At 34.2% G+C, this 15,207-nt stretch overlaps 1 protein-coding gene across 2 annotated transcripts in view; it reads right to left on the bottom strand.

Annotated features, from left to right (window-relative positions):
• ASPM (assembly factor for spindle microtubules) overlaps positions 1-15,207 on the bottom strand; it is a 62,571-nt gene that overhangs the window by 11,593 nt on the left and 35,771 nt on the right. Inside the window, exons 18-19 of one of the 2 annotated variants that reach the window (XM_003823078.4) lie at positions 4,747-9,501; positions 272-438 (exon numbers count right to left, since the gene is read on the bottom strand). In XM_003823078.4, the coding sequence (XP_003823126.3) occupies positions 272-438; positions 4,747-9,501 (4,922 nt within the window). The remainder of the gene's footprint in view (positions 1-271; positions 439-4,746; positions 9,502-15,207) is intronic. The other variant, XM_008976677.4, reaches the window with a different exon arrangement.

Genomic DNA, 15,207 nt, shown 5'->3' with positions numbered 1-15,207 from the left:
TACTCTAATCCTTATGAACCTGAATTAATCAAGTATATGTAAATATTTTTAGATTATATTAATTAAAGGCTATGCTCTATCTCAAAAAAGCAAGACAGTACGAGAGATGTATTTTGTTTCCTTAATAAAGAAAATATCAACAAAACCAACCATATAAATTAAGCATAACAAATATTTAAAATAAAAATCAATAAGCAGTGTTATTTTATGTAAAGACTTAGCTATCACACACAAATACTTTTACATTCTCCACAGAACTATGATACATTACCGTGTTCTCTCTAGTTTGGTATAGAAGCAACCTTGAATAATTTTAACAGCTTTTAATATAGCTAGATATTCTTTGTGTGCTCTCCAACATCTATACCAGGCTTGAATCTTGCAGGCAGCTTTCACTTTACATAAATATTTCTTGGCTCTATATCTCCTCCACATAGCCTATTAAATACATAAATATAACAAGTATGCAATGAGTTGTCTCTTTTTTGTTGTAAATAAGACAAATCCGTATAAAGACAGTTAAAATAAGGTTAGTGCAGACAAAAATAAATTGCATAGTCATATCATGACTCTTTTAGACTCTGACATGTAGTGAGTCTTCTGAGAACAGTGGTGCTTACTATAGTGAACACGTATTATGTGCTTTATCACACATACCTTATGGCTGGCTGCCAGCCCAGCCTAACAAAACCCTAACCAGTATTTATAAATTGTAAGACACACATGTCTGAAAAGCCCCAGATTATGTAAATTATCCTCATCACCTCAATCCATTTGGAAGAAAAGAAAATGAACACATTGACCTACTGCAGGTTCTGGGGAGAAAGAGGAATTCTTCCCAATCCATATTCACTTTGGGTTCTGTGTTCAGCCTGCAGGAGAATCCTGAGAGCTCCTGTGATAGGACTGTCAGACTTTCTGATTTTGACAACCTTCTGGAAGACTAAAGGTTTACATGACAGCTACAACTTATTGAACTAAGCACTAAGAAGATTAGTCCTTAATAATCACATGGGTAGATAATACTATTATCTCTAATTTAGAGATGAGGAAATCAAGGCCTAGAGAAATTGAGTAACTTGTTGATGTCACACAGGTTAATAAGTGGCAGAGTTGTCTTACTTAATATTTATAAATATCTTATAAAATGGTTAAGATCTCTGTTTTATAAAAAAGGAAAAAAATCCAAAATTGAAATTAAGAAGGACTTGTTAGCACATAGCTGTTAAGTGACAGAGTCAAGATTTGAACCCAAGTCTATTTGACTCCAACATCCCTACAGGAAGAGGAATTAAAAGAAATTAAAGACTGTGTAAGCAAAAACTCAGTTGTATGTAAGAAAACCCAATTCCCCTGAAGAGAAAGGGCTGGAGTCCTTTAAAATTAACTGTGTTTTTCTCTCTGTGGCTAGTGAGCCTTATCTCTCCCTTTCCCAGGCATTGTGAAGACTGTTTCTCTAGCTGTGCAGCTGCAAGGACACTAGACAGATAATCTCAAGTCATAAAACATGTTGTTCCTTAAAAAGTAAGAAATAATGTAATGCATCTCTTACTTGAATAACTGTCTTTGTTTCTCTCTTCTATAATACGCTTCCCCCTGCACAGATCTCCCCATGCCCCACGAAATGCTTAAAAGGTAGCTTGACAGGGCTCAGTCCTCTTTGGATGTTAATCCGACTGGGTCGGTGCACTTAAATAATTAAATAATTCCTCCTCAAATCCCTCGGTCTCTCTGATTCCTTAATTATCCCGCAGCACAACAAATACTATAGGCACAACGTATATTTAGATTAGGTTCTAAATTCAGTTGATAATGCAATAATTATATATGGCCAAAATTACTCTGAGATGACCTTAACTCATTCAGACTATATTGTATACGGTTTTTATGTAAATCTGCATACATTATTTATGTATATCCCCAATACCTGCCACCTCAGTCTTAATCAGTGGTAGAAGAATGGTCTCAGAACTGTTTGTTTCAATTGGCCATTTAACTGTAACAGTAAAAGACTGGTTAATGGTAACACTGCATCATAAAACCTTCAGGAGGAAAGGAGAATGTTTTGTGGACCATTTTGGTGTTTTTGTTTTTGTTTTGCTTGTGGCAGTTATAAGTTACTAGTTTTTAAAATCAGTACTTTTTAATGAAAACAAATTGACCGAAAATCTGTCACAGAATTTTGATACCCATTAAAACAAAGTTTTAATGAGAAAATTATATATATGTATAGATATACGTGTGTGTATATATATATTTACAAATATATATATATTTACAAATATATATATATATATTTACACACACACACATCACACCTGAAGAACATCAAAATTTACAGACATTGACAAGAGAAGCCAACATAGCGTTAAGAGGGAAAGAAAACAGCTAAGAGATTATGGTATCAAGAAACCAAGGGTTGAGAGAAGAAACAAAGTGTGCTTAAATCCCAAATGCTACAGAGAAGTTGATATATATATATATAAAACATACATATTTACATATATAAGTATTTAGTAATGTATACTATATCCCAGTGGCTCCCAAACTTCGCTGCTCATTAGAGTCACCTGGGAGCTTTGAAACAAATCCCACGCTTGTGTTGCTTCCCATACCAATTAGAATATCTAAAGGTAGGAGTATGTTTTAAAATTCCAGGTGATTCCAATGTGCAGTAAAGTTTTAGACCACTGGCATAGGCTAAAAATTACATGTGTAAAATACAATTTTATTATGTAATTATGTAAGAGAAAAATTTTTTTATAAGATTGTTATTTTGGCTATTTAATCATTTCAAGTGAATAAAACCATAACTAATACATCCAATGAACACCTTTCAGTTGTGAACTTCTCAGTAGTGTTAGGAATTTGAGCACTCCTTCTTTCCTCTTTCAAACCTTGGTTTCTTGATACCATAATCTCTTACCTTTCTTCTTTCCCTCTTAACACCTTGGTTTCTTGATACCATTAATCTCTTACCTTTCTTCTTTCCCTCTTAACACCTTGTTGGCTTCTCTTGTCAATGTCTGTGAATTTTGATGTTCTTCAGGGCTCAAGTCCCATGCCCTCTTTGTTCACTCATTTTATGTATTGTTCCTTGGTGATCTCATTATTTCCAGAACTTTAATTATTAGCATATGCCCATAATGTACAAATCAAATTCTAATACTCACACTACTCTCCTGAACTCCAGACAAACATAGTCAACTGCCTTACTAGATATTTCAAGGGGGTTACCTGCTAGGTACTTCAGACCTTATATACTCCAAACTGAATTCATCATCAATCTCAAAACCTGCTCTTCCCTCTTTATTCCCTATGTCAGGGTGTGAGGGAGTAACTCTGCCGAGTTACTTAAGCCATCAACATGGCTTGCCTCCTTGTTCATGCTGTATATAATGCCAACTTACAATCCCATTGTCACAAACCTACACTGAACTATAACTCTTTCTCACCTGGCTTACTGCCTATTTTCATTTGGTCTACCTGCTTCTAGTCTTGCTCCTTTTCCAGTCCATCTTCCACATTCCTGCCAGAGTAATTTTTTTTTTTTTTTTAATAAAAATGACTGTGGTCTTCTCCTGCTTAAACTCCCCTAGAATTTGTTTTGTCTGGAGCATAAAGACTAAATTTTTTCTGTCTTAAAAATCTATCCACAATCTTACTCCCTCTATTGCCAACCTGGTCCCATAACACTTTTTATTGTTTCTAGTTTTTTGATTTTTCCACGTTATCTCTTGCAATTGGAATATTCTTCTATACCTTTTACTGGGCTATTTCTAATTCATACTTCAGTGTAACATTTCAACTTAAATGTTACTCACTCTGGGAAGTCTCTGACCATGGAGACTAGCTTGATTTCCCATTCTGTGTTTCCTGAAACATACACTTCTCATGTTGTATTATAATTATACTTCCTTGTTCAATTAAGTTCCTTGAGGACAGCAACTAAGTATATCTTACTCATTGTCTATTTATAATACCCACTACAGCATTTGGCACATTTCTAGCCCTTGACATTTCTTGAATTAAAACATTATTTCTAAATTTAACAGTAATCCAGTAAGATATGAACATATCACATCTGGGTTAAAGCCTGGGTTATTGCAGGTAAAAAGAAAGAGCTGAAGTACTTAGATTCAGTTCCTGGATCTGCCTCTCTCTATGCAACATTGGCCAAATTACTTAAACTTTATCACTTCCTTCATATTTTAAAAGAGATAATACTGTACATTCCTCACACATTTGGCAAATAGACAAAACAAAATAATACAAAAGCGATTTGGAAGCCAAAGTACTAAACACTCAGAATAAAGTATGTCTACTAGCCTAAGCAGCAAAGAGCTCTGGTTAATAGATTATTAGAGGAACAAAGTTACTCTATTTTGCCTATATTATGCCAAATAATACTTTATCTTAGCTTATATTTTCCACTTAAAGAAATAACTTTGCCAAATACAGGACTCCTATTTTCTCAAAATTCTTCTAAGAGTGCTACAATTAACCCATACTGAAATGCACCACACATAGGGTGACCATGGCCAGAACAATCCCCGTTCTGTGCTGTCTTGGCTGACTTACTAGTGCCCTTTCCCTCTTTCAAAAATGTTCCACTTTGGAAGATAAATGGTCACCTCAACTAAGTACTATTCTTTATGACCTGCTTAAGCTCATTTTATACATTCTAACAAATATTGGTCAAAAGAAAGACTCACAGTTTTATATTTAAATTAAATATAGAAATACCTGAATTTTTATGGTGCTATTTTTAATTTCCTGAAACTTCCGTTTCTGTATAAATCCTTTACTTCTAGCTTGAATAATGATAACACTGCTTCTGATCTGTAAATAGACTTGTCTTTGATGTTTTGCAGACAGAAATGCTCTGTAGTGATTTTGTAAAACCACTGCTGCTTTTCTATATAGTAAAAACTGTTTTCTGGTTTGCCATGTCCTAAAATAATGCTGTAAAGTGATAGCAGCTCTTTTCTGCTGAACAAATCTTCTCCGATACACAGCCATCTGAAGGAAGAACTGAATCCGTAGGGCAGCACATTTCTGTGTTTCCAGTTTTCTTGTGACCATTCTACAAAAAGCTTTTTGAATTGTTACTGCAGCCCTACTTTGAGAATGATACTCTGCTTCCTGTGAACAAGCAAGGCCAGAAGCTTTATACCACTCTTGAATCATAACACCTTCACTTTGAACAGCTTCATACTGAGTTTTACTTCTGTAACAGCAGAGTGCAGATTGGTTAACAATGGCTGCCATCTTTTCCTCTGATACATTTTTCAATTTTTGTCTAACTTTCATGCCTCTAAAAGCAGCCTGAATAGTTCGTACAGATTTCTGAACTGCTAAAAAGTTTTTTCTTTCTGTTTTTACTCTAACATACCATCTATAATAATTCTGTATAACCACAATTGCAGTTTTCTTTGTTTCATAATCAACTTTGGCCCTGTGCATTCGATAGAATGACTGAATTAGTGTGGCAGCCCGGTGCATATTTTGAATATCCTTCCGTACTTTAAAGCCTCTGTAATAAGACTGTATACAAATAACTGCTTGGGTACGCACTGCAGTTAGTTTTCTGTATCTTCTTTGAATAGAAACTACTGTTGCTCTAAGGTGGAGATAATGCTTCCTTATTTTAAAGGCTTTACAATGCTTCTGAATAATAATGGCAGCCTGGTGCTGTTCCTGAATCTGTTTTTTTATGTTCATGTCCTGAAAACCTGCCTGAACACAAGTCTCTTTCTTAAGTTCATTGTGTTGAAATGCTTTCTGTTTCTTTTTATTTGCTCTATATTTTTCTTGTATGATTTTTGTAGCCCACTGAAGCTTTTGGTAGAAACAATACTGCCTATACATTCTGTAGGTGCTTTGTATTATGATAGAAGCTTTGTGTTTTTCCCTTAAAAGTTGTCTTGCTTTCATTCCTTTATATGCAGCCTGAATAACCACAGCAGAATGCCATTGTCTGATATAATTTTCTCTTCGCAATTTTGCAGCTCTATATGTTCGATAATGTTGCTGAATTAGAATTGAAGCATGTTTCCAAGTCTGAAATGTAATATATGTTCTGTGCATCCTGAAAGTAGCCTGAATGAGAACTGCAGCCCTTTGCATTTCTTGTAACTTCTTCTTTACCATCAGTCTTCTGTAAGATGACTGTATTGTAATGGCTGCCTTTCTTAAGTGCAAGAATTGGTGCAATTTATGTTTGGCACAAATGGTGGCTCGATATTTCCTCTGAACAAAAATAGTAGCTTTTTTGAGGGAAATGAATCTTCTCCTCACCAGTAATGATCTAAACCTACTCTGAATAAGGGTTGCAGAGGAATGCATACTCTTCAAATGTCTTCTAGTTTTCATACCCCTGAATGCAGCCTGAAGGATCACAGCAGAGTGTCTTTGTCTGAGATAATGCTGCCTCTGCAGTTTTGCAGCTCTATTTGCTTGGTATTGCTGTTGGATCACAACGGAGGCCTGTTTCAAAGCCTGATATCTCATATGTAATCTGTGCATTCTGAAAGTAGCCTGGATGAAAGTAGCAGCCCTGTGCATCTCTCGCATCCTTTTCCTTATCATCCATCTTCTGTATGATGACTGGATTTTAATAACTGCATTTTGTACCTGAAGGAACTGTAAGTGATGCTTTGTACAAAGATGTGCCCGATATTTTCTCTGAATCAAAATAGCAGTTTTCTTGAGAGAGAGGAATCTTCTTCTCATCATTAGAGTTCTAAATCTCCTCTGAATGAGAGTTGCGGCTATATGCATCATTTTTAAATGTCTTCTAGCTTTCTTTCCCCTAAAAATAGCCTGAATGTATATTACAGAATGCCTCAGTTTGTTATACCTTTGAAATTGTATGTTTCTTTCTTTCATTGCCCGGTATCTTTGCTGTACTGTTTTTGTTATTTTCTTTAACTTATTAAAATATGTTTGCTGTCTGTATCTTCTGTAGTTTGACTGAATGAGTGTTGCTGCAATCTGCATCTTTCTAAGAGTCCGTCTAACTCTTACTCCTCTAAAACTTGCCTGAAGGACTTTAACAGCTTTCAAAATTGTCAGGTACTTTTCACGCTGCATTTTACCTTGATAATATGCTCTACATCTTACTTGAATAACAATAGCTGCTTTTCTCATTGTATGGTAACTTATTCTTGACTGATGCATTTTAAACATGGCTTTAATAAAAGTGGCTGCCCTGTGCATGTGTTGAATATGTCTTCTAACTCTAATACCTCTATAAACAGATTGGATTTTAATTGCTGTCTTCTTCAAATTAAGATACTCCTTATGCTGATGGTTTGTAATTTTAATACCTCGATACCATCTCTGAATTATAATAGCTGAAGCTCTATAGGTTGCATATTTCTTTTTGGTTTTGTAAGCTCTGTATTTAGACTGTATAGTGACTGCTGCTTTGTTGCAATCCTTTATTCTTTTTCTCACTTTCATACCACGATAAGCTGACTGTAAAGTTACTACAGCTGCTTTTGTTTTCAAATATAAATGATTCTGTTCTCTTCCAATACTGTAAGCCCTATAATACTTTTGAATCAGAAGAGCAGCTTTTTTCATGATTTTCCACTTCTTTTGTTGCACATGCATTCTATAGTATGACTGTATGATGACAGCACATTTATGTTGCCTTTGAAGCTGTCTTCTCAGTGTTTTTCCCTTCCACATAGATTGAAGCATCAGTACCGCATGACGGAGTTCAATATACTCCATACGTTGCTTCCTTCCTGCAGTCCATGCTCTGAAATTTTGCTGGATGACTAATGCTGCTGTTTTAAACAATCTAAACTGTTTCTGGGCCTTGGCCATTCTAAAAGCAGACTGAATCTTCAAGGCAGCTTGATGTTCCCTTCTAATCTGTTTCCGAACCTTCCAGCCACGATAAGCAGACTGGAGGGAAATCACAGCTGCCTTTGTCTTCAAAAAATGTGTTCTTGTATCATGAAGAGTCTTGTACGCCCTGTACCATCTCTGAATCTTTATTATAGATTGAAGCACAGATTGATATTTTACCCTTTTATTATAGCCTCTAAAAGCAGACTGAATTTTAAGAGCAGCTATAGATTGTTGTTTGATTAGCTGGCGTACTTTATAACCTCTGTAAGCTGCTTGCAAGCAAGTAGCTGCTTTTTTGACTTGCAAGAAGTTCTTCCTCTGATTGACCTGTGCTTTGTATGCATGATAGTAATTCTGAATGACAATAATTGCTTTATACATTTTCAGATAATACTGCCGAGCCTTTCTCATTCTGAAATAAGACTGTAGTGAAATAGCAGCTTTTCTTCGTAACCTCATCTGCTTTCGGACAAGGTATCCTCTAACAAATGCTTGCAGTTTGATACAAGATTCCCGCATCTGCATATACTCTTCTCTCTTTTGTGCAGCTATTTTTTTGGAACGGTAACATTGCTGGATAAATAGTGCAGCTGCTCTTAAATGCAAATATTGTTTACGTGTTTGTTTCATCTTAACAATTGACTGCAATTTTATTGTAGCATTTTTTAGGCTCAAAAATTCCTTTTTAGAAACATAAGCACGATAATATGATTGAATCTTTATAACAGATGTGAGGATGTGAATATACATTTTCCTGGCTTGCATCCCTCTATATGCAGACTGCAGCACAATGACAGCAGAGCGTATTTTCTGGTAAGATGCTAGAACTTTCATGGCAAAAATATAAGCTCGGAAATGAGTCTGAATTATAACAGCTGCTTTCTTCATCTTCTTATATTTCTGTCGTTGTTGATGTTTTCTTACATGTGCCTGCAATTTGATAATAGTCTTCTTAAGGTTTAAAAATCGAACTCTGTCTTGTCTCATTCTCCAGTATGACTGAATAACACAAGCAGCTCTAATTTGTCTATATAAATTATGAGCTTTCAGTCTCCTAAAAGCAGCTTGTAATTGAATGGCTGCAGCTCGTTTCTGCAAATAGTTGGTGCGCTCAATCTTTCCTTTCAGATATGCTTTGTAGTACTTCTGGATGGTTAGTATGGACTCTTTTTTTCTTTTATACAACTTTTGGGCTTGAAAGCACCGAAATCTTTTCTGAATGATAACAACACAAGATCTAATATAAATATATTTCCGTAATTCTTTATGCATTCTATACCATGATTGTATGATAATAGCAGAATTTTGTTCTTTAGCTTGTTTTCTTAAATGCCATTCTCTAAAAGCTCTTTGCAATATTACTGTAGCTTTTACTTGTGATTGCATTTTACATTGCTTCCATTTTCTGAACATAGATTGGATTATAAGAGTTGATGATTTTAGCATTTCATATCTTTGTTGATCTTGTTTTCTTCTTAAATAAGCACGCCAATGCCTCTGAATTGTAACTGTAGCCCAAAGATATCGTTTATAAGATGTAACAGCAATTATCATTCTTATCCTAGATTGCAGGATGATTGAATAATATTTCAATTTCAGAAATCTTTGTCTAGTGGAATATCTTCTCCAATATCCCTGGAAAAGGTAAGAAAGGACACAAAGTAAAATAGGCATAGCTTTCTATATTTAACACTTTTCAAAATACTAATTTTTCTAACATTCTGCTTAAAAATAAACACATTGAATTAGAAAACTAATTATTTTTGTGAGATATTTGTCTCTTTTGTTTTTAGTTTAGGTTTTACATTGATATACCTGTAGCCAATTCAGAAATCCATCCAAATCTTCATTATATTTAAATACTGCATTTGTATGCCAGAATCATAAGAAACATAAGCAAGTTTATGTTATATTACAAGCAAAAGAGTCAAAATAAAACTATAGTAATATTCTTTGCTATCTATTGATTCTAAGTAATTTCCTATGAGTTTATTTCTGGGCCTTATATGGTCCCCTTACTTCAATGTTTCTAAGCTACCTTATAATGACTAGAAACTGTTTATGTGAAGGATCCTGCATTATCACATTACAGGCCTGATAATATAAATATAGGAATTTAGGAATAAATAAACCAGATCACTCTCAGAGTCATTATTTTCATTAAGAATAAAATTACTTCCTTTTCCCAAATTTAGGAACTATAAATACATGGCTTAAAAGTAGAATTCTAGAAAGACTTGAGAAATGACAAAACTTTTGTCTTTTGAAAAGCCATGGTTACAATGGCTAATCCAACCGTATGTTGGCTCAACAAAAAGAGCTACAAACTCTCAAGCTAATTCCAGTTGCTGGTATCTAAAATGGTCCCAGGCTAATGGTAGTCAAGTTCTAGATGTTTTAGCAATAAGACCATTCCTTTGTACAAACACTCCCAACATTGCTGAGATTGGGGGTGGCATGGAGAGGTTGTTCTCTACTACATCTTACTTTTTCTCGCATATAAGTAGAGTAATATAGGGACTGGGTACCTCGCTCTCCTATAGCAGTATCGAGTTTGCTTGCAGCTATCACTGGCCTAAGCATACCTATCCATGGGTGAGGAAGCTTAAGGAGAACATGCACATCCCTTTTCCTGACCCTTTTCCTGTAAGTTTTATTGTCTTTTTCCTCTACTAAACGTTACCTGAGGTTTTGTTCATACTCTTCAACCTGACAGGAAATGATTGTATACATATTATTTCTCTTACCAAGAAGAGATGCACAAGTTGTCAAAATATTTATCCAACAACAGTCAAACTTATTTGTACAAAAGTATTTTGAAAACAATAAACTCTACATAAAGTATTAACTTGCTTTAAATTAGGGCAAAGTAAAGCAGTAATAGTACTCAGAAATTCAGATATTATTTTTCTTTTGAGCACCCACCCCCAACAGATATTTCTATGTAAAATCCTCAAACTAAGAAATTGAAGAATCAGTGTGTACAGATTGTTTTATACTTTAATAATCACTTTTTCTACATTACTATTACTACTCCATTACTGAAATGTTAATCAATGTTGATATATAACATGGAAGATAAGATCATCTCCTCTCCTAACAGTTTTGCTTATTACAATAGCAATTTTTTCACCATTGTCATACAGTTCTTAAAAATAAATAGCTTTTACTAAGGAACACATTACATACAATTTTCTCACTTAATTCTCACAAAAATACATTAAGTTGGCTTTGTTTCTTCACTTAAAGAAAGGAACACTAATGTTACAAAACTTTTTGCAAAGTCCCACAGCAAATAAAAATAATTGATCTTAGGATCTACATTATTACACCAAAATCAAATGTTCTTTCTACTCTACCACAGATATCTGCAGCAGGTTGATTGCATTAACAGCCCAATTCTTCATCTCTCCCAGTAACTATAACCTGTGCCATACTTTGTTTTTCCTCATACAAAAGAGTTTCTCTGCTTGAGATATGGGCACAGTCATGGAAAGAATGCAGTAGAGCAGTGTAACTCAATCTTCAGTTTTCTGGTCAGATGATGAAACAAGGCAGCCCTGAGGAACTAGAGGGTACCAGGGAGATGGTAGAGACTGGGGAGCTCAGGGAAGCAATCTGATAATGTTGTTCATGAATTTCTAGGTTCACCACCAAGTTGTGCACAATGTGAATCTAGACCACAGTAGGCTATAGACTTTAAGAATTGAATAAGATACAGATCACAATCTAGATCCCAGACTGGCTACTGGGTGCTACATAATGAAACTGATATGATACAAATATCACTCACTGTAAAGGCTTTCAAAAAGGAACTGTCACTGAAGCTACGCTCATGGAAGGCTGATGAGAACAGGTGGCCTGAACCCAATCAAGTGAATTAGCTGCTAAAACTAAAATATCAACATTCTCCATAGGATTTAAACAAAACATAGAGTCTGATAACATAACATTAAATTTCCAGAATGCAATTAAAAATTATTTGACATACAACATAACAGAAAAATTTCAACTCTCACAAGAAAAGATAATCAATAGACACCAATGATGAGATGACAAAGATACTGGAATTGGAATTAACTGACAACGACTTTAGAGCAGATAAAGTGAAAATGCTACAACAAGTTGAAACTAATGGAAAGATAAAAAGTCTCAGTAAAGACATCAAAGATATGAGTAAGAACTAAGTGAAAATAGTAGAACCGAAAAACACACTAACCAAAATAAAAATTCACTGGTATGGCACAATAGCAGAATGGAGATGACAGCCAAGATGGCAAATATCTCAGCTTTGTGGGCCAATTCTGTTGCAACAAGTCAATTATGCTATTGTAGTACAAAAGCAGCTCCCAAATAATACATAAACAAATAGTTGTGACCATATTCTAAAAAACTCTATTTATAAAAACACATGGTAGGCCAAATTTGGCCTGCAGATATACCAACCTCTGACCATGATAGACCATATTGTGGATCATAAACTAAAGGTTATCAAATAGGAAAGAATTGAAATCACAGTATGTGCTCTGGTCATAATGGAATTGAAGAAAAAGTCACTAACAGAAAAATAATAGGAAAATCTCCAAACATTTAGAAAGTAAATAACATATTCTGAAACTTTAAATCATAGAAAAAGCCTCAAGAGAAATTAAAAACTATTTGAACTGAATGAAAAAAATACCATATCAAAATTTGTAGTATGTGGCTAAACCTGTATTTAGAAGAAAATTTATACCATTAATGTGTTACATTAAAAGTGGAAGGACTCAAATCAGTTACTCAAGATTATACTTATAGAAACTATAGAAAGAAAAGCAAAATTAATCAAAACAAGAAATAATAAAGACTGAGCAGAGACCAATGAAGCCAAAGGGTTGTCCACTGAAAAGATCAAGAGAGTTAAAACTCTAGCAAGACTGACAAAGAAGAAAAGAGAAGATACAAATTATCAATATCAGGAATGAAAAAGGGAATATCACTACAGACTACCCAGGCATCAAAAGGATATTAAAGATATACTTTGTATATACATATGGTAAATTCAACAACTTGGATGAAATGGACCAATTCTTCGAAAATTAGAAACTGCCAAAACTCATCAAAGATAAATAGTCCTATACAAATTTAAAAAACAGAATCTGGCAAGGTGTAGTAGCTCACACCTGTATTCCTAGCACTTTAGGAGGCCAAGGCAGGAGAATGACTAGAGCCCAGGAGTTCAAGACCAGCCTGGGGAATTTAGTGAGATCCTATCTCCACAAAAAATATAAAAATTAGTTGAGTGTGGTGGTACATGCCTGTAGTCTCAGCTACTTGGGAGGCTGAGGTGGGATGATGGCTTGAGCCTAGGAGATTGAGGCTGCAGTGAGCTGTGTTTGCACCACTGCACTCTAGCCTGGGTGACAGAGCAAGACCCTGTCTCCAAAAAAAAAAAAAAAAAGTCCAGAGAAGAATGTTTGAGATGATGAATATGCTAATTGTCCTAATGTGATCGCTATACAGTATATGTAGCAAAACATCACTATGTGCTTTATGAATATGCACAATTATGTCAAGTAAAAAAAGAGGAAAAAAATAAAATAAAATATAAATTTCCACTCTAAGATAGTATCACTGGTGAGTTGTATAAAATAATTAAAGACAAAATAATAACAAATGTCAACAATCTCTTCCAGAAAACATAAAAGAACGCTGAAACTTCCCAACTCATTACACAGATGCAAAACTCTTCAATAAAATACTAGCAAGTGGAATTAATGAAATATCAATGCATATAAAAAATACATAACTAATATTTGAATTTTATCCTTGGAATGTAAGTTTACAGTAAGATTAGAAACCCAATAAATGTTAATATATCCATTGAAGCAGAAAAAGTATTTAATGAAACCCAAATCTATGTGATAAAACTCTCAGTAAGCTAAGAAACAGAGACTCCTTCAACCTGATAAAGGGCATCTACAAGAAAACTACAGCTTATATAATACTTAATGCGTGAACAAGGCAAAGATATTGAATCTTACCACTCCTATTTAGCATCATACTGGAATTCTTAGCCAATAAAATAAGTGGGGGAAATAAAAAATAGAAAGAATATTTAGATTGGAAAGAAAGGCAGACAACACGACTATGTAGAAAATCTCAAAGAATCTAAAACAAAAACAAACATAAAAACTTCATAGAAATAAGTGAGTTTTTTTTAACAGGATTAATAGTTAACCCTTTTATATGTTAAAGGGTTAACATATAAGGATGAATGTTTATAAAAAAGAAACAAATGGGAACTGAAATTAAAAAGCAATACTATTTATAATAGCTCCAAAATAAAATAAGATACTGAGGTATGAATCTAACAAAAAGCTGATGATGAACAACTCAAAGATCTAAATAAATGGAGATATGTATCACCTCTATGAATCAGAATAATCAACATAGTAAAGTTGTCAGTGCACCTCAAAATATCTGTAAATGTGATGCAATTTCAATCAAAATTTGACAGTATTTTTTGAGGACATAGAAAAACTAACCTAAAACTTAAATGGAAAGACAAAGCAACTAGAAAATTCCAACTCATTTTGAAAAAAGAATAAAATTGGACGAATCACAATATCCATTAAGGCTTACTATAAAGCTGCAGTAATCAAGAAACTGTGGTATTGATGAAGGTATAGACACATGTATTAATGAAACAGAATACAGTCCAGAAGATCAACACACATATGACCAACTGATTTATGACAAAGGTGCAAAGACATTTCAATGTGGAAAGAATAGTTTTTTACAGCAAATAGTGTTGGAATAATTGGACATGTATATATAAAAAAAGTGAACATTGACCTAACCCTTACCTTAGAGGAGAACTAACACAAAATACATCATAGGTCAAAATTTAGAATGAAAAATTATAAAACTTTTAGAGTACTTTGATATGACGCTAAAAGCATAATCCATAAAAGAAGAAAAGTGATAACTGGATTCCAATAAAATGAAATACTTCTGCAGAACAAAAAGCCCTGTTACAAGAATAAAAAGACAAGCTGCAGATTGGGAGAAATTGTGTGAAATCACTAACAAAGAAGGAGGATTACCTACTAGATATCCAGATTTCACCTACTGCTACAGTGCGAGGCTCAAAGATAGACAAATGGACCAATTGAATAGAAAGAAATACTAGAAACAGAATCACACATATAAGAATAGCTGATGTCTACTACACAAATAGAACAGGGTAGAGAACCCAAAAATAAAGCCACATACCTAAAACCACCTGATCTTTGACATAGTTGACAATAACAAACAATGGGGAAAGGATATGCTATTCAATAAACGGTCAGTGCAGAA

Source organism: Pan paniscus, chromosome 1, assembly GCF_029289425.2.
Source record: "Pan paniscus chromosome 1, NHGRI_mPanPan1-v2.0_pri, whole genome shotgun sequence".
Taxonomy (NCBI): domain Eukaryota; kingdom Metazoa; phylum Chordata; class Mammalia; order Primates; family Hominidae; genus Pan; species Pan paniscus.
Note: the sequence above shows the minus strand (reverse complement) of the source record. Positions and strands in the feature narration are given on the sequence as shown.